This window comes from Hyla sarda, chromosome 3 (assembly GCF_029499605.1).
Source record: "Hyla sarda isolate aHylSar1 chromosome 3, aHylSar1.hap1, whole genome shotgun sequence".
NCBI lineage: Eukaryota > Metazoa > Chordata > Amphibia > Anura > Hylidae > Hyla > Hyla sarda.
The window spans coordinates 271,849,870-271,868,324 of record NC_079191.1 but is presented as its reverse complement, the minus strand read 5'-3'; the positions used below and the strand labels follow the sequence as shown (position 1 = coordinate 271,868,324).

Sequence of the window (18,455 nt, the reverse complement as noted above, 5' to 3'; positions counted from 1 at the left end):
TCTAAAAGTTTTATGTGGCAAATGTGGTATCTAAAAAAAGTACAGATGACGGCGCAAAAAATGAGCCCTCATACCGCCCTATATACGGAAAAATGAAAAAGTTATAGGTGGTCAAAATAGGGCGATTTTAGATTACTGATTTGTACAAAGTTTTAGATTTTTTTTAAGCGGTACAAAAATGTAAAAGTATCTAGCCATGGGTATCATTTTAATCGTATTGACCCACAGAATAAAGAACACATGTCATTTTTACCGTAAATTGTACAGTGTGAAAACGAACCCCTCCAAAATGTGCAAAATTTTTGTTTTCATTGAAATTTCCTCCCTAAAAATTTTTGGGGGGGTTCGCCGTACATTTTATGGTAAAATGAGAGGTTTCATTACAAAAAACCTTATATGGGTCTGTAGATGGAAATATAAAAGTGTTATGGATTTTAGAAGGCGAGGAGGAAAAAACGAAAACGCAAAAATAAAATTGGCCTGGTCCTTAAGGTCAAAATGGGCTTGGTCATTAAGGGGTTAAGAGATGCAAAGTAGGTATAGATCATTTGGTAAGAATTGCATTATGTGAAGGTATGTTCTTAGTTTAGTAGCAGACACTTACCAAGAAGAACTGATACGAGCCAATTATATAAGAGAACCGAATACACAATAAAACTAAAGCTAATTATTTGCTAAATCTTTCTATTTGGAGCATGACGGGATTTGGAAACATGTTCACACACATCTACTGTCTATTTGTAGAGTCTAAAGACAGTCTGCCCATTTTCTTTATGGTTTTGGGAATTTTACCTCCCAAAGGATTGTTCACACAAATGCTTTCTTAGTAGCCTGGCAGAGCAGGCATATCCTTCCAGTAAGTTCCTGGCATCCCTATATAGATCTTCCTTTTTTAACTATTTAAATACTTTCTAAAACTGTTTTTCATTTTTTATTCTATTTTCTTTACAAGATTATGGGGGCAGCCATTTTAACCTGAGCTGTAAACAGTTTATAGCAGGCACATGGCAGAGGCATGCTTGTATATGCGCATGCGCTGGATGAGGTCAGTATAGTTCAGCGCCTGCACAGAAAAGTGGAGCCAGTCTCCAATGTATAGATGGGAAACAGAGGGCCTTTCATAGCAGAGCTAGGGTGAAGCCTAGAGGCGGGTATAGTTGTAAGTGGCACAGTTTATATATGGCCTTTTAGGAAATCTCTCTTTAAATAGACAACCCTTTTAATATGAGGAAATGACAAAAAATATATATAAATAAATAAGTAAATTAAAAACGTCATTTAGACAAAGATTCTTTTAATGATAGATTCCTTTTAACCTGGCTATATATGAACTGCTCAGGCATCTGTAAGGGAGGATCCCTATGTGGCACAATTTTAAAGGGGTACTCCGGTGGAATTTTTTTTTTTTTTTTAAATCAACTGGTGCCAGAAAGTTAATTTGTAAATTACTTCTATTAAAAAATCTTAATTCTTCCAGTAGTTATTAGCTGCTGAATACTACAGAGGAAATTATTTTCTTTTTGGAACACAGTGCTCTCTGCTGACATCTCTGTCCAATTTAGGAACTGTCCAGGGCAGCATATGTTTGCTATGGAGATTTTCTCCTACTCTGGACAGTTCTTAAAATGGACAGAGATGTCAGCAGAGAGCACTGTGCTTGTGATTCAGCAGAGAGCTCGGTAAGGTGCTGGCTATGCGGGCTATCCCTGACCTGTGGCAGCAGATCAGGATATTCTGGGTCAGGCAATGTGTGTGGTCGTGCTAACACGTATGGAGCAGTCCAAACAAAATATTACTACAGAAGGGATGTGAAAAAAACGGAGCCCAGACCTTTAGTTGTTGAAGATCAGGAGCTTCTTTATTGAAGTCCTGGGGACAAAATATGCTGGTGTAGCAAGACGCCGGACAGTTCGCGGGCTAGGACCATATCGCGTTTCATCTGGCCCTGATGAAGCGCTGAAGAGCGATACGGTCGTAGCCACCGAACTGTCCGGCGTCTTGCTCCCCCAGCATATGGTGTCCCCAAGACTTCAATAAAGAAGCTCCTGATCTTCAACAACTAAAGGTCTGTGCTCCGTTTTTTCCACATCTCTTCTGTAGTAATAATTTACAAATCTCTTTAACTTTCTGGCACCAGTTGATTTAAAAAAAAAATATAAAGTTTTCCAACGCAGTACCCCTTTAACCCCTTAAGGATTCATGACGTACCAGTACGTCATGAGTCCTTTCACTTTCTATAACGCGGGGCCACGGCGGGTCGGGCACGGCCTCTAACAACGGCCGGGACCCGTGGCTAATAGCGCACAGCAGTGATCGCGGTGCCGTGCGCTATTAACCCTTTAGACGCGCCGTTCAAAGTTGAACGCCGCGTCTAAAGTGAAAGTGAAAGCATGCGGTTAGCTCAGGGAGCTGTTCGGGATAGCCGCGGCGAAATCGCGGCATCCCGAACAGCTTACAAGACAGCTGGAAGATCCTTACCTGCCTCCTCGCTGTCCGATCGCCGAATGACTGCTCAATGCCTGAGATCCAGGCATGAGCAGTCAAGCGGCAGAATCATTGATCACTGGTTTCCTATGAGAAATCAGTGATCAATGATAAAGATCAGTGTGTGCAGTGTTATAGGTCCCTATGGGAGCTATAACACTGCAAAAAAAAAGTGAATAAAGATCATTTAACCCCTCCCCTATGTTTAAATCACCCCCCTTTTCCCATAAAAAAAACACAGTGTACATAAAAATAAACATATATGGCATCGCCGCGTGCGGAAATGTCCGATTTATAAAAACATATAGTTAATTAAACCGCTCGGTCAATGGTGTACGTGCAAAAAAATTCCAAAGTCCAAAATAGTGCATTTTTGTTCCCTTTTTATATCATGAAAAAAATGATCATTAAGTCCTATCAATGCAAAAATGGTACCGCTAAAAACGTCAGATCACGGCGCAAAAAATTAGTCCTCATACCGCCCCATACGCGGAAAAATAAAAAAGTTATAGGGGTCAGAAGATGACAATTTTAAACGTATTAATTTTCTTGGATGTAGTTATGATTTTTTCCAGAAGTACGACAAAATCAAAACCTATATAAGTAGGGTATCATTTTAATCGTATGGACCTACAGAATAAAGATAAGGTGTCATTTTTACCGAAAAATGTACTATGTAGAAACGGAAGCCCCCAAAAGTTACAAAATGGCGTTTTTGTTTTTTTTTCAATTTTGTCTCAATGATTTTTTTTTCCGTTTCGCCGTAGATTTTTGGGTAAAATGACTGATTTCATTACAAAGTGCAAAAACGGAAAAACGCTCAATCCTTAAGGGGTTAAACTCAGTATTTGTCTGCAGTAAATCCGCAGATTACCCTTGCAGAGGGACTGAATTGTCCACTCTGCGGGGAAAAGCTGATGCTCTTCCGGCACCTGAGAAAATGAACCCATTCTTCCCAATAGAGGGGCCTCAGGAAGGCGTACACAGGTGGCTCCAAGGGTAAATATAACACTTGTTTATTTAGAAAATAATAAGAGGTAGTTACAGACAACGCGTTTCCTGCAGATGTTACACGTGGATTGCAAAAGTTGTCCACAACAAAATGTGCACGTAAAGCACATGCAGGTTTCAAGGTGGTGCCACTGTGGTCAAATCTATGTCATAAAAATAACCATGTGTCAATCTACCCTAACATGGATAATGACAACCTGTGACACTATATAAATGACACTGATCAGTAACATTTATCATGAAATAAAATGCAGAACAGAACAGCGAGCCTTGGTAAGGGACATGCTCTTACCTTAGTTGGTAAGGAGGGATCTTGGCTACACCCTCTGGAGCTTCTAAAACATCTGTATATTGAAAGAATAAATACAGTAATAAAGTATTTGAATAATGTGGAATAAACACTGTATACACAGGATTCAGATTAAAGATAAATGCTGCAGAACTGCAACAACAGACTGAATGGTACAGGAGAAAAGTGAATTATGTAGATCAAAGATACACAACATTTATTCATTTACCACAGGAAGCTGTGCATTACAATCTAAGCATGACAACCTTGGAATACAATATGTGCTCAGCTTGAACAAGCTCAATTTATATGAATCCTTAAAGGGGTACTCCGCCCCTAGACATCTTATCCCCTATCCAAAGGATAGGGGACAAGATGTCAGATCACCGCGGTGCCGCTGCTGGGGAGCCCTGGGATCGCCGCTGCGGCACCCCGCCATCATTATTGCACAAAGCGAGATCGCTCTGCACGTAATGACGGGCAGTACAGGGGCCGGAGCATCGTTATGTCACGGCCCCGCCCCTCGTGACGTCATGGCCCGCCCCCTTAATACAAGCCTATGGCAGGGGCGTGACAACTGCCACGCCCCCTCCCATAGAATCATATTGAGGGGGCGGGGCGTGACGTCACGAGGGGCGGGGCCGTGACATAACAATGCTCCGGCCCCTGTATCGCCCGTCATTACGTGCAGAGTGAACTCGCTCTGTGCAGTAATGACAGCGGGGTGCCGCAGCGGGGATCCCGGGGATCCCCAGCAGCGGGACCGCGGCGATCTAACATCTTATCCCCTATCCTTTGGATAGGGGATAAGATGTCTAGGGGCGGAGTACCCCTTTAAATGGGCACTGTCAGATACAAAAACTTTTGATTTGTTGTAAAGCATGTATAACCAATAGGTTTTGGAATTGCTTTCATTAGAAATTTTTCAGTATTTCATATTGAAAAAGCCAGTCAAACAACTGCCCCCCCCCCCCCCCCCCCCCCCCCCGCCTGCTTGGACACATACTAGTCCTGCTGTGTCCATGCATCATCACCTATGTCATGGTGCCGTCGCTTCGGACGCGGCTCCGTAACACCTCTAGCCCTGCCGCGTTCATCTATCCGCATGTAGCCACTGTATTCATCTCTCAATAAAGTGCGCAGCATCGGACCGGTGAGTGATCCGCCTCTTTCCTTATTTCAAAGTAAAACAAGGCCAGAAATAGTGAAGGAGACCCAATGGGTCAGGCTTCCTGACAGTCTATACTACTCCATTGGATGGCTACAGGATTCTCCAGGTAGACCAGCAGAGGTGGAAGACTGCTGGGACCTTGGTAGCCCATTTGGCTGTATGATCAGATCATATAGGCCAGTGTATACAATCCCCTGCTGTAGGTACGCCCACACTTTCAGTGTAAACAGGACTGAATGAAGGCAGGCACAGAAGTAATGCTTCCTGGTCAGACATAGGAGCCATCAGATGGGTCTCCAGACTGATGACTCAGGATGTCATTGGTCCAAACCCTCAGGATCTTTTCCAGGATCGGAAGCATTTCTAAAAGTTTAGTATGTAGAGATTAGATCTTCATAAGGCCATCCATACATGACATACATGTACAGTGCACAGGACACATGTGACATCCTGTGGCCTACACCTGGCAGGCAGTGATCCTGAAGTGTCAGGCATCCACCTGCTGCAGGCAGTGTAGACAGCCATCATATGTCAGCAGCATCCATGATCTCATACACATACAGCAGGACAGGCACTCACCGATGGCCACGACACACTTCTCCTTGATAGCCTTGTGCTTGTTGCCCGTGGCTTCCTTCTGCAGCTTTCTCAGAATCTCTTCCATGTTTACTGATGTGGAGGGGCTGATGGTGATGCTGAGCAGCAGACACGATAAGCGCAGGGTTTCCTGATGTCCCAGCCCCCTCTCCTAGGAGGTGTCAGTGCGCAGCATCATCCCTGGCTCCACAGCTGATGAATCATCTCCGGGCTCCATAGTGGCACCGGACACAGGACTGATGCTCCCGGGGCTGAACGGCAGGGGGCGGGCCGGGCTCAGGGTGACGAGCCGAGCTCCCCCTCTGCTTATTAGCCTAGTAGGAAATCCTCGTTTAGGCTTTTACTGTAAAGAAGAAACCATTGAGGAAGGGAGGGGGAGCGGAGAGGGATTTCCTGTGGGAGGATTGTGTACGTATTGGCTGTAGGCGCTAGGTGTGTGAGCATGCTCAGGAGACACCTGCCCGGGGATCTGTGCGGGCTCCACAGGGTGATGGCGTGTTACTATATGTATGCCACCCGGGCACAGTAACTACGACACAGGTCACAGTTCTCTATGCCATGCTGAAGGGGGTTTCCTACTCTCAAACTATATAGCTTTGGTTTTACATATGACCACGGGGACCGCTAGAGTACCCCCATTACTAGAGCCAGTGTCCCCATTACTGAACCTCAGTGCCCCCACTCATAGAGCTAGTGTCCCCATTACTGAACCTCAGTGCCCCCACTCATAGAACTAGTGTCCCCATTACTGAACCTCAGTGCCCCCACTCATAGAACTAGTGTCCCCATTACAGAACCTCAGTGCCCCCACTCATAGAACTAGTGTCCCCATTACGGAACCTCAGTGCCCCCACTCATAGAACTAGTGTCCCCATTACTGAACCTCAGTGCCCCCGCTCATAGAACTAGTGTCCCCATTACAGAACCTCAGTGCCCCCACTCATAGAACTAGTGTCCCCATTACAGAACCTCAGTGCCCCTACTCATGGAACTAGTGTCCCCATTACTGAACCTCAGTGACCCCACTCATGGAACTAGTGTCCCCATTACTGAACCTCAGTGACCCCACTCATAGAACTAGTGTCCCCATTACTGAACCTCAGTGCCCCCGCTCATAGAACTAGTGTCCCCATTACTGAACCTCAGTGCCCCCACTCATAGAACTAGTGTCCCCATTACTGAACCTCAGTGCCCCCACTCATAGAACTAGTGTCCCCATTACAGAACCTCAGTGCCCCCACTCATAGAACTAGTGTCCCCATTACGGAACCTCAGTGCCCCCACTCATAGAACTAGTGTCCCCATTACTGAACCTCAGTGCCCCCGCTCATAGAACTAGTGTCCCCATTACAGAACCTCAGTGCCCCCACTCATAGAACTAGTGTCCCCATTACAGAACCTCAGTGCCCCTACTCATGGAACTAGTGTCCCCATTACTGAACCTCAGTGACCCCACTCATGGAACTAGTGTCCCCATTACTGAACCTCAGTGACCCCACTCATAGAACTAGTGTCCCCATTACTGAACCTCAGTGCCCCCGCTCATAGAACTAGTGTCCCCATTACTGAACCTCAGTGCCCCCACTCATAGAACTAGTGTCCCCATTACTGAACCTCAGTGCCCCCGCTCATAGAACTAGTGTCCCCATTACAGAACCTCAGTGCCCCCACTCATAGAGCTAGTGTCCCCATTACTGAACCTCAGTGCCCCCACTCATAGAACTAGTGTCCCCATTACTGAACCTCAGTGCCCCCACTCATAGAACTAGTGTCCCCATTACAGAACCTCAGTGCCCCCACTCATAGAACTAGTGTCCCCATTACGGAACCTCAGTGCCCCCACTCATAGAACTAGTGTCCCCATTACTGAACCTCAGTGCCCCCGCTCATAGAACTAGTGTCCCCATTACAGAACCTCAGTGCCCCTACTCATGGAACTAGTGTCCCCATTACTGAACCTCAGTGACCCCACTCATAGAACTAGTGTCCCCATTACTGAACCTCAGTGCCCCCGCTCATAGAACTAGTGTCCCCATTACTGAACCTCAGTGCCCCCACTCATAGAACTAGTGTCCCCATTACTGAACCTCAGTGCCCCCGCTCATAGAACTAGTGTCCCCATTACAGAACCTCAGTGCCCCCACTCATAGAACTAGTGTCCCCATTACAGAACCTCAGTGCCCCCACTCATAGAACTAGTGTCCCCATTACTGAACCTCAGTGCCCCCACTCATAGAACTAGTGCCCCCATTACAGAACCTCAGTGCCCCCACTCATAGAACTAGTGTCCCCATTACAGAACCTCAGTGCCCCCACTCATAGAACTAGTGTCCCCATTACTGAACCTCAGTGCCCCCACTCATAGAACTAGTGTCCCCATAACTGAACCTCAGTGCCCCCGCTCATAGAACTAGTGTCCCCATTACAGAACCTCAGTGCCCCCACTCATAGAACTAGTGTCCCCATTACTGAACCTCAGTGCCCCCGCTCATAGAACTAGTGTCCCCATTACAGAACCTCAGTGCCCCCACTCATAGAACTAGTGTCCCCATTACTGAACCTCAGTGCCCCCGCTCATAGAACTAGTGTTCCCATTACAGAACCTCAGTGCCCCCACTCATAGAACTAGTGTCCCCATTACAGAACCTCAGTGCCCCCACTCATAGAACTAGTGTCCCCATTACTGAACCTCAGTGCTCCCACTCATAGAACTAGTGTCCCCATTACTGTACCTCAGTGCCCCCACTCATAGAACTAGTGTCCCCATTACTGAACCTCAGTGACCCCACTCATAGAACTAGTGTCCCCATTACTGAACCTCAGTGACCCCACTCATAGAACTAGTGTCCCCATTACTGAACCTCAGTGCTCCCACTCATAGAACTAGTGCCCCCATTACAGAACCTCAGTGCCCCCACTCATAGAACTAGTGTCCCCATTACTGAACCTCAGTGCCCCCACTCATAGAACTAGTGTCCCCATTACTGAACCTCAGTGACCCCACTCATAGAACTAGTGTCCCCATTACTGAACCTCAGTGACCCCACTCATAGAACTAGTGTCCCCATTACTGAACCTCAGTGCTCCCACTCATAGAACTAGTGCCCCCATTACAGAACCTCAGTGCCCCCACTCATAGAACTAGTGTCCCCATTACTGAACCTCAGTGCCCCCACTCATAGAACTAGTGTCCCCATTACTGAACCTCAGTGCTCCCACTCATAGAACTAGTGTCCCCATTACAGAACCTCAGTGCCCCCACTCATAGAACTAGTGTCCCCATTACTGAACCTCAGTGCTCCCACTCATAGAACTAGTGTCCCCATTACTGTACCTCAGTGCCCCCACTCATAGAACTAGTGTCCCCATTACTGAACCTCAGTGACCCCACTCATAGAACTAGTGTCCCCATTACTGAACCTCAGTGACCCCACTCATAGAACTAGTGTCCCCATTACTGAACCTCAGTGCTCCCACTCATAGAACTAGTGCCCCCATTACAGAACCTCAGTGCCCCCACTCATAGAACTAGTGTCCCCATTACTGAACCTCAGTGCCCCCACTCATAGAACTAGTGTCCCCATTACTGAACCTCAGTGACCCCACTCATAGAACTAGTGTCCCCATTACTGAACCTCAGTGACCCCACTCATAGAACTAGTGTCCCCATTACTGAACCTCAGTGCTCCCACTCATAGAACTAGTGCCCCCATTACAGAACCTCAGTGCCCCCACTCATAGAACTAGTGTCCCCATTACTGAACCTCAGTGCCCCCACTCATAGAACTAGTGTCCCCATTACTGAACCTCAGTGCTCCCACTCATAGAACTAGTGTCCCCATTACAGAACCTCAGTGCCCCCACTCATAGAACTAGTGTCCCCATTACTGAACCTCAGTGCTCCCACTCATAGAACTAGTGTCCCCATTACTGAACCTCAGTGCTCCCACTCATAGAACTAGTGTCCCCATTACTGAACCTCAGTGCCCCCGCTCATAGAACTAGTGCCCCCATTACAGAACCTCAGTGCCCCCACTCATAGAACTAGTGTCCCCATTACTGAACCTCAGTGCCCCCACTCATAGAACTAGTGTCCCCATTACTGAACCTCAGTGCTCCCACTCATAGAACTAGTGTCCCCATTACTGAACCTCAGTGCCCCCACTCATAGAACTAGTGTCCCCATTACTGAACCTCAGTGCTCCCACTCATAGAACTAGTGTCCCCATTACTGAACCTCAGTGCCCCCACTCAGAGACAGTGGGGGAGATTTATCAAAACGTGTCCAGAGGAAAAGAAGCGGTCTGATTGGTTGCTATGGGCAACTCAGCAACATTTCTTCTGGACAGGTTTTGATAAATCTCCCTCAGTGTCCCCATTACTGGACCTGAGTGCCACCACTTACAGAACCAATGGGGAGATTTATGCAAACCTGTGCAGATGAAAAGTTGACCAGTTGCCCATAGCAACCAATTAGATCGCTTCTTTCATTTTTAACCTCTTAAGGACCCATGACGTATGTGTACGTCATGGGTCCCGGTCCTGCGATATAACGCGGGGTCACACGGTGACCCCGCATCATATCGCGGCGGGCCCGGCGTCATAGTGAAGCCGGGACCTGCCTCTAATAGCGCGCCGCACTGATCGCTGTGCCGTGCGATATTAAGCTGAGCCGTGCGGCTAAAAACGAAAGTAAAATGTGCCGGTTAGCTCAGGGAGCTGTTCGGGATCACCGCGGTATAATCGCGGCATCCCGAACAGCTGTAGCACAGGAGGAGGTCTTCTTACCTTGCTTCCTGCAGTCCGATCGCCGATTGAATGCTTCAAGCCTGAGATCCAGACTTGAGCATTCAATCGCCGAAAACACTGATTGATCCATTCCTATGGAGATGGATCAATCAGTGTAAAAGATCAGTACATGCAATGTTATAACCCCCTATAGAAGCTATAATATTGCATAAGAAAAGTGTAAAAAAAATCATTAACCCTTTCAATTATCCCTTCCCCTAATAAAAGTTTGAATCACCTGGCATTTCCAAAAATTAAAAAAACATTATGTAAATAATAATAAAAATAAACATATGTGGTATCGCCGCGTGCGGAAATGTCCGAATTATAAAAATATACCGCTTTTTAAACCGCTCGTTCAATGGCATACGCGCAAAAAAATTCCAAAGTCCAAAATAGCGCATTTTTGATCACTTTTTATACCACAAAAAAGTGAATAAAAAGTGATCAAAAAGTCTGATCAGAACAAAAATGGTACCGCTAAAAACTTCAGATGACGGTGCAAAAAATGAGTCCTCAAAGCGCCCTGAACGCAGAAAAATAAAAAAGTTATAGGGGTCAAAAGATTACCATTTTAAACGTATACATTTTCCTGCATGTATTCATGATTTTTTTCGGAAGTGATACAAATTGAAACCTATACAAGTAGGGTATCATTTTAACCGTATGGACCTACAGAATAAAGATAAGGTATCATTTTTGACAAAAAATGTACTGCGTAAAAACAGAAGCCCCCAAAACTTACAAAATAGTGTTTTTTCATCAATTTTGTCGCACATTGATTTTTTATCCCGTTTCACCGTAGATTTTTGGGTAAAATGACTAATGTCATTACAAAGTAGAATTAGTGACGCAAAAAATAAGCCATTATATATAATTTTAGGTGAACATTTTTAAGAGTTATGATTTTTTAAAGTTAAGGAGGAAAAATTGAAAATGAAAAAACGGAAAAAGCCCGGGTCCTTAAGGGGTTAAAAAAGGTCATTGGAAAAATAAAAGAAGCTATCTGGTTGCTATGGGCAACTGGTCAAGTTTTCCTTTACACAGATTGTGATAAATCTCCCTGAGTGTCCCTATTACTGGACTAATCTAAATGCCCCCATTTACAAAACCAACATCCCAATTAGACTCCATCCACACTACAGAGATTCCACACAGAATTTCCTCTGTGGAACCACAATCTTCCTGCTGGTAAATGGAGGAGAAATGATCCAGAATTGGTTACAGCAAGAGATTGGTGGCACTGGCAGCAGGAGACACGAATCCCATGGCAATGTTGCAGTACACCAGATGGGGATGACTGTAGCTGCCGGCTCAGACTGCCTGTAATCCCCCAAAGCAAATAAACAAGACTTCTCTTGTTTCTATGTTCAGTGTTTCGCCGGAATCCAATTCCTCGTTGGAAGTTCCATCGTGGGACTTCCAACGTGTAAACAGAGCAGTAGAACTCCAATTGAAATCAATGAGAGCCTGCTGCAAGTGGAATCCCATTAATGTGAAAGCGCCTTACTGGACCGGTGTGCTAGCCAGTCAATGCATTTTGTAAGGCCTGCTTTATATCACTCAAGGACATAAAAAGTCTAGTGTTCCATACATAAAGTGCACAAAGATGCAGTCTATCACAAACTCTCTCCAAAATGGGGCAGGGCCCCCACAAACCTTTTCAATCCCCGAAGACTGAAAAATCTGCAAGGGTCACCAGGGAGCCACAGTCAAGGTTGGCCTCCCAAGATGGGTAGGTGGAGTAATTGGTAAGTGTTTATCCAGAAATAGAAAAAAGAATGTAATTTTAAAAACAAGCAGCACCTCATTTGTCCTCAGGATGTGTGTGGTATTGCAGCTCAGTTCCATTGAAGTGAATGGAGACAAGTTCAATTAACCACACACAATCTGAGGATGTGTGGCACTGTTTTTGAAAGAAATAAGCCCTGTTCTTTTCATTCCTGGATAACCCCTTAAGGACACAGCCTATTTTGGCCTTAAAGGGGTACTCAGGCCCTTAGACATCTTATACCCTATCCAAAGGGTATGGGATAAGATGTCTGATCGCGGGGGTCCTATCTAGCATGTAGCACCCACCTCTGGGAGCTCTACACAGTGTTGCAGCCTCGGAGTCTGCCGGGTCACGATTACGGGGCAGGAGTATCGTGACGTTACGACTCCGCCCCTGTGTAACATCACACCCCGCCCCCGCAATGCAAGTTTATGGGAGGGGGCTTGACGGCCCCTCTTTGTGGTTTTGTTTACGTTGTTCTCCGTACGTGATCAATAACATTATATTTTGATAGTTTGGACATTTATGCACGCGGCGATACCAAATAGGTTTATTAATTATTTATTTGTTTACACTTTCTGGGGGTAAAATAGCCTTTTGGCTATATGCTACCCACACCCTGATACGGTCCATGTAATAAAAAAACATTGATAGTGGCCTGGGGCCCAATATGTCACACTGCAGCTCAGCCAATCACCAGCCTAGGTAGGAGATCGCTGCAGTGTGACAAGTCAACAACAAGCAGAAAGGAGACCAGGATACCGGAGGCATCAGGGAAGCGGTGGGAGGTAAGTCCAGTTATTTTTTTTTTAAATGCCTACAATCTTGGCAAAAAAAAAAACTATCCCGGAAAACCTTTCTAAGGCTGTGTCCACAAGTTCAGGTTTTTAAACACAATTATTGAATACTAAGCCAGGAATAGATTTGAAAAGAGGAGAAGTTTCCAGTCTCTCCTTTATAATTGTGATGTTTTTGGCTTTGCATTCAATTATTGCACGTAAAAAACTGAATGTGTGAACACTCCTTAAAGTGTACCTGTCACCAAATAAAACTTTTAATATAGTGTTCCTTGTGTAATTAGCTGGCACTTTCCCATTCACTTGCTTTTAACCCCTTAAAGAGTACCTGCCACCATGTAAACCGGGGAACTTATCTGCTCTTGTGTTCCCCTTGTCATCCTGAGTCCATATCACTTTTTATTTTTCAATTTGGGCCATTTTTTATCAAGTTACAGCCTTCTAAAGTCTGCTCACTTACTCACTGCTTTAGCTGTTGCAGGGGGGGCGTTACCCGGCAGGTATGACGTCACATGAAGCCTGCATGGTAACGCTTCTGCCCTTCCCTGTTCTATGCTGCGCTCAGTCTTTGGAGCGTGCATAGAACAGGGAGCCAATCACAGCAGACTGCCTGCGAGTCCCCTCCTCTCTGTTATGCAGATTGCGAGGCATACAGAGAGAAGGGACATCGGAGCATGCTGCCTGCCAGGCACCCTGCATTACATAGCATATGTGAGGGGCGAGGGGGACACAAGGCAGGGGGAGGTGATTATGTGCCTGCGCACAGAGCCCTGTATGCACAGCGCTCGCTCCCGCCTGCATGATTGACAGGCAGGGAGCGGGAGCTGAGCAAAGCTGCATTTCTGGAAAACGGACCAATGCTCGTCCGGCACTGGTCCTAAGCCTATGCAGCAGCTTATTCAGCGCATGAAAGACACTATGCAAGAGGGACCTCTAGTGGCCACTTTTTAGCAAGGTAAAAACTGATATAAATATTCTTTTTTGTTAATAAGACTTATTTTTACATAAGGAATACTATATAATAACTTTTACTTGATGACAGGTACTCTTTAAAGACCAAGCCCATTTTCACCTTAAAGGATATATCCAGTGGTGAAAATCTTATCCCCTATCCTAAGGCTAGGGGATAAATTTCAGATCACGGGGGTCCGACCGCTGGGGCCCCCCCTGCGATCTCTCTGTACGGGGCCCCGGCTTGCTGTCGAAGCGCTGCCTTCGGCAATCTTCGGCTCTGCCATAGCAATGTATTGAGGGGGTGTGTCAGCCGCCGCTTCGTGCGGTGGTCAACATGCGCTATCTGGCCAGCGAGTCGGGCCCCAGCGGTCGGACCCCCCGCAATCTGAAACTTATCCATTATCTTTCGGATAGGGGATACGTTTTTCACCACTGGACTACTCCTTTAACCCCTTCCCGCAGAATGAAACCAAAAGAAAAAGAAACCACTTGAGAACGGACCATGTATAAACTAAAATGAGTTTTATTGAGGATAATATCAAGACATATAGAGGGACATTTATCAATGTTTGCTTATGTATTCCTTTTTTTAGTAATTTTTTCCATACTTTTTTTTGGCTTATGTGAGACGTATTTATCAACTGCTTTCAGCCTGTTGATAATTTTCTTTCACGTAAGCAATTTTTCCTTTTTTACTTTGGTAGTAGCTTTTTCTGCTCCATGTTTGAGCTGGAGTAAATTTAGTAAATTTTTAACGCTGTTGCGACTTTTTTTTGCGCAGTTGCGACTGTCGCAGTTAATAAATACCTGACTACCCGTAGTCCATTTTAAAATTATTACTACATAGTAAATTTTAGGAAAACTTGCTTTTCTCGCTTTCCAGTCAAAATGTCGCACGAAAAAGCGTGTAGTCGCAGTTGCGACAATTTTGCGACAATTATAGTAAAGAAAACCTGACTAAACCCCTTGATAAATGTCCATAATAATGATTACACACACAGCATGGACAAACAAAAAGTGGGAACCAGGGAGCAGGGGGAGATAAAAGCCCCTGGATAAAGCCCCGTTGGGTGAAACGCGTTGGAGGTCTGGTGGGTAACTGGGGAGCGGAGGGAGTCTCACTGTTTTATGTCACTATTATATCTGGTTTTCTCTGTGATCCGTTTTGTGTGCGTTTTTAAGATATTGGTCCTATTTACTCATGGCACGTTGCTGGCACTTTAAATTGTTCAGCACACTTGGACACTATATATACTATTGTTACTTTCTTTTTATCTCCCCCTGCTCCCTGGTTCCCACTTTTTGTTTGTCCATGCTGTGTGTGTAATCATTATAAGTCTTTATATTATTCTCAATAAAACTCATTTTAGTTTATACATGGTCCGTTCTCAAGTGGTTTCTTTTTCTTTTGGTTTCATATCTAGAGCATTTACCACAGGACCCTATACATTTATGAGCATATCTCCTCCCCCTTTTTTGGTGTTTTGCCTTCCCGCAGAATGTCATATATAAACGCCGGGTTGTGCAGTGCGTTCGCGCATCCCGGCGTTTATAAATGACATTCAGTTAACCCGGCGATGCGCAGCATCGCACGGGTTAACTGGCAGAAGTCCCGCTGTTTCCAGCAGGGGACAACTTCTGCTTCACCCCCAGGACCATCCATTGATGGTCCTGGTCAGCGATCACTGTGATTGGTCCCTGTGGACCAATCACAGTGATCTGGGGTGAAAGTTCAGATCCCCCGCACTGCCCGCCCCTGGAAGTCGGGCAGAACGGGGGACGAAGGCTGCAGGGGCTCGCGGGGACCTGCGGCACACGGGGGGAACACGTGGGGACCGGCGGACTTACCTGGAGCAGCGGCAGGACCGAGGAGCAGCGGCAGGACCGGCCACGTGGACGAGCAGCGACGGGACCGGCAGGTAAGTATGTAGTCCTCAGAGGCAGCAGTGAAGATCTTCACTGCTGCTTCTAGGAGTCTGAAAACTACAACTCCCAGCATGCCTAGACAGCCTTTGGCTGTCTGGGCATGCTGGGAGTTGTAGTTTTGCAACATCTGGAGGGCCCCAGTTTGGAGACCATTGTATAATGGTCTCCAATCTGTGCTCTTCCAGCTGTTGCAAAACTACAACTCCCAGCATGCACTGACTGTCCAGGCATGCTGGGAGTTTTAGTTAAGCAACATCTGGCCCTTCAGATGTTGCCGAACTACAACTCCCAGCATGCCCTTCAGCTGTCTGGGCATGCTGGAAGTTGTAGTTTTGCAACAGCTGGAGACACACTGGTTGGGAAACATTGTTTCTAACTCAGTGTTTCCTAACCTGTGTGCCTCCAGCTGTTGCAAAACTATAACTCCCAGCATGCACTAAAAGACCATGCATGCTGGGAGTTGTAGTTTTGCAACATTTGGAGGGCCCCAGTTTGGAGACCATTGTATAATGGTCTCCAATCTGTGCTCTTCCAGCTGTTGCAAAACTACAACTCCCAGTATGCACTGACTGTCCAGGCATGCTGGGAGTTTTAGTTCAGCAACATCTGTCCCTTCAGATGTTGCCGAACTACAACTCCCAGCATGCCCTTCAGCTGTCTGGGCATGCTGGGAGTTGTAGTTTTGCAACAACTGGAGACACACTGGTTGGGAAACATTGTCTGTTTCTAACTCAGTGTTTCCTAACCTGCGTGCCTCCAGCTGTTGCAAAACTATGACTCCCAGCATGCACTAACAGACCATGCATGCTGGGAGTTGTGGTTTTGCAACAGCTGATCCAAGCCCCCCCCGCCACCCCCGTGAATGTACAGGGTACATTCACATGGGCGAGGCTTTTACAGTGGGTTTCTCGCATCTTGAGATGCAGCAAATTTTGCGCTGGGAAACTCGCTGTAATCCCCCGCCCATGTGACTGTACCCTAAAAACACTACACTACACCAACACAAAATAAAATAAAAAGTTAAAAACACTACATATACACATACCCCTACACAGCCCCCCTCCCCCAATAAGAACGTCCGGTACACCACTGTTTCCAAAGCAGAGCCTCCAGCTGTTGAAAAACAACAACTCCCAGTATTGTCGGACAGCCGTTGACTGTCCAGGCATGCTGGGAGTTTTGCAACAGCTGGAGGCACCCTGTTTGGGAATCACTGGCGTAGAATACCCCTATGTCCACCCCTATGCAAATCCCTAATTTAGGCCTCAAATGCACATGGCGCTCTCACTTTGGAGCCCTGTCGTATTTCAGGGCAACAGTTTAGGGTCACATATGGGGTATCGCTGTACTCGGGAGAAATTGCGTTACAAGGTTTGGGGGGCTTTTTCTTCTTTAACCCTTCATGAAAAGGAAATGTTGGGGTCTACACCAGAATGTTAGTGTAAAAATTTTTTATTTTTTACACTAACATGCTGATGTTGCCCTATACTTTACATTTTCACAAGAGGTAAAAGGGAAAAAAGCCCCCCAAAATTTGTAACGCAATTTCTCCCGACTACAGAGATACCGATACCCCATATGTGAGCGCAAAGTGCTCTGGGGGCGCACAACAAGGCCCAGAAGGGAGAGCGCACCATGTACATTTGAGGTGATTTGCACAGGGGTGGCTGATTGTTACAGCGGTTTTGACAAACGCAAAAAAAAAAAAAAAACACATGTGACCCCATTTCGGAAACGACACCCCTCACGGAATGTAATGAGGGGTGCAGTGAGAATTTACCCCCCACAGGTGTCTGACGGATCTTTGGAACAGTGGTCCATGAAAATGAAAACTTGTACAGCCCACTGTTCCAAAGATCTGTCAGACACCAGTGGGGGGCAAATGCTCACTGTACCCCTTGTTACGTTCCTCAAGGGGTCTAGTTTCCAAAATGGTATGCCATGTGTTTTTTTTTTGCTGTTCTGGCACCTTAGGGGCTTCCTAAATGCGACATGCTCCCCGAGCAAAATTTGCTCTCAAAAAGCCAAATATGACTCCTTCTCTTCTGAGCATTGTAGTTCGCCCATAGTGCACTTCAGGTCAACTTATGGGGTACCTCCATACTCAGAAGAGATGGGGTTACAAATTTTTGGGGGTATTTTCTGCTATTAACCCTTGCAAAAAGGTGAAATTAGGGGGGAAACACACATTTTAGTGGAAATTTTTTTTTTTTTTTTTTTTACATATGCAAAAGACGTGAAACACCTGTGGGGTAATAAGGCTCACTTTATTCCTTATTACATTCCTCAAGGGGTCTAGTTTCCAAAATGGTATGCCATGTGTTTTTTTTTGCTGTTCTGGCACCATAGGGGCTTCCTAAATGTGACATGCCCCCCGAGCAAAATTTGCTCTCAAAAAGCCAATTATGACTCCTTCTCTTCTGAGCATTGTAGTTCGCCCATAGTGCACTTCAGGTCAACTTATGGGGTACCTCCATACTCAGAAGAGAAGGGGTTACAAATATTGAGGGGTATTTCCTGCTATTAACCCTTGGAAAAATTTGAAATTTGGGGGGAAACACACATTTTAGTGAAAAAAATTTTTTTTTTTTACATATGCAAAAGTCGTGAAACACCTGTGGGGTATTAAGGCTCACTTTAATCCTTGTTATGTTCCTCAAGGGG

General features: G+C 45.8%; 1 protein-coding gene across 1 annotated transcript in view; it reads right to left on the bottom strand.

Moving 5' to 3' along the window:
• Positions 1-5,895, bottom strand: part of ARFGEF3 (ARFGEF family member 3) — a 90,641-nt gene extending 84,746 nt beyond the window's left edge. Inside the window, exons 1-2 of the mRNA XM_056566657.1 lie at positions 5,535-5,895; positions 3,788-3,839 (exon numbers count right to left, since the gene is read on the bottom strand). Coding sequence (XP_056422632.1) covers positions 3,788-3,839; positions 5,535-5,619 — 137 coding nt within the window. The 5' untranslated portion in view covers positions 5,620-5,895. The remainder of the gene's footprint in view (positions 1-3,787; positions 3,840-5,534) is intronic.
• Between the last annotated feature and the right edge of the window lie 12,560 nt (positions 5,896-18,455).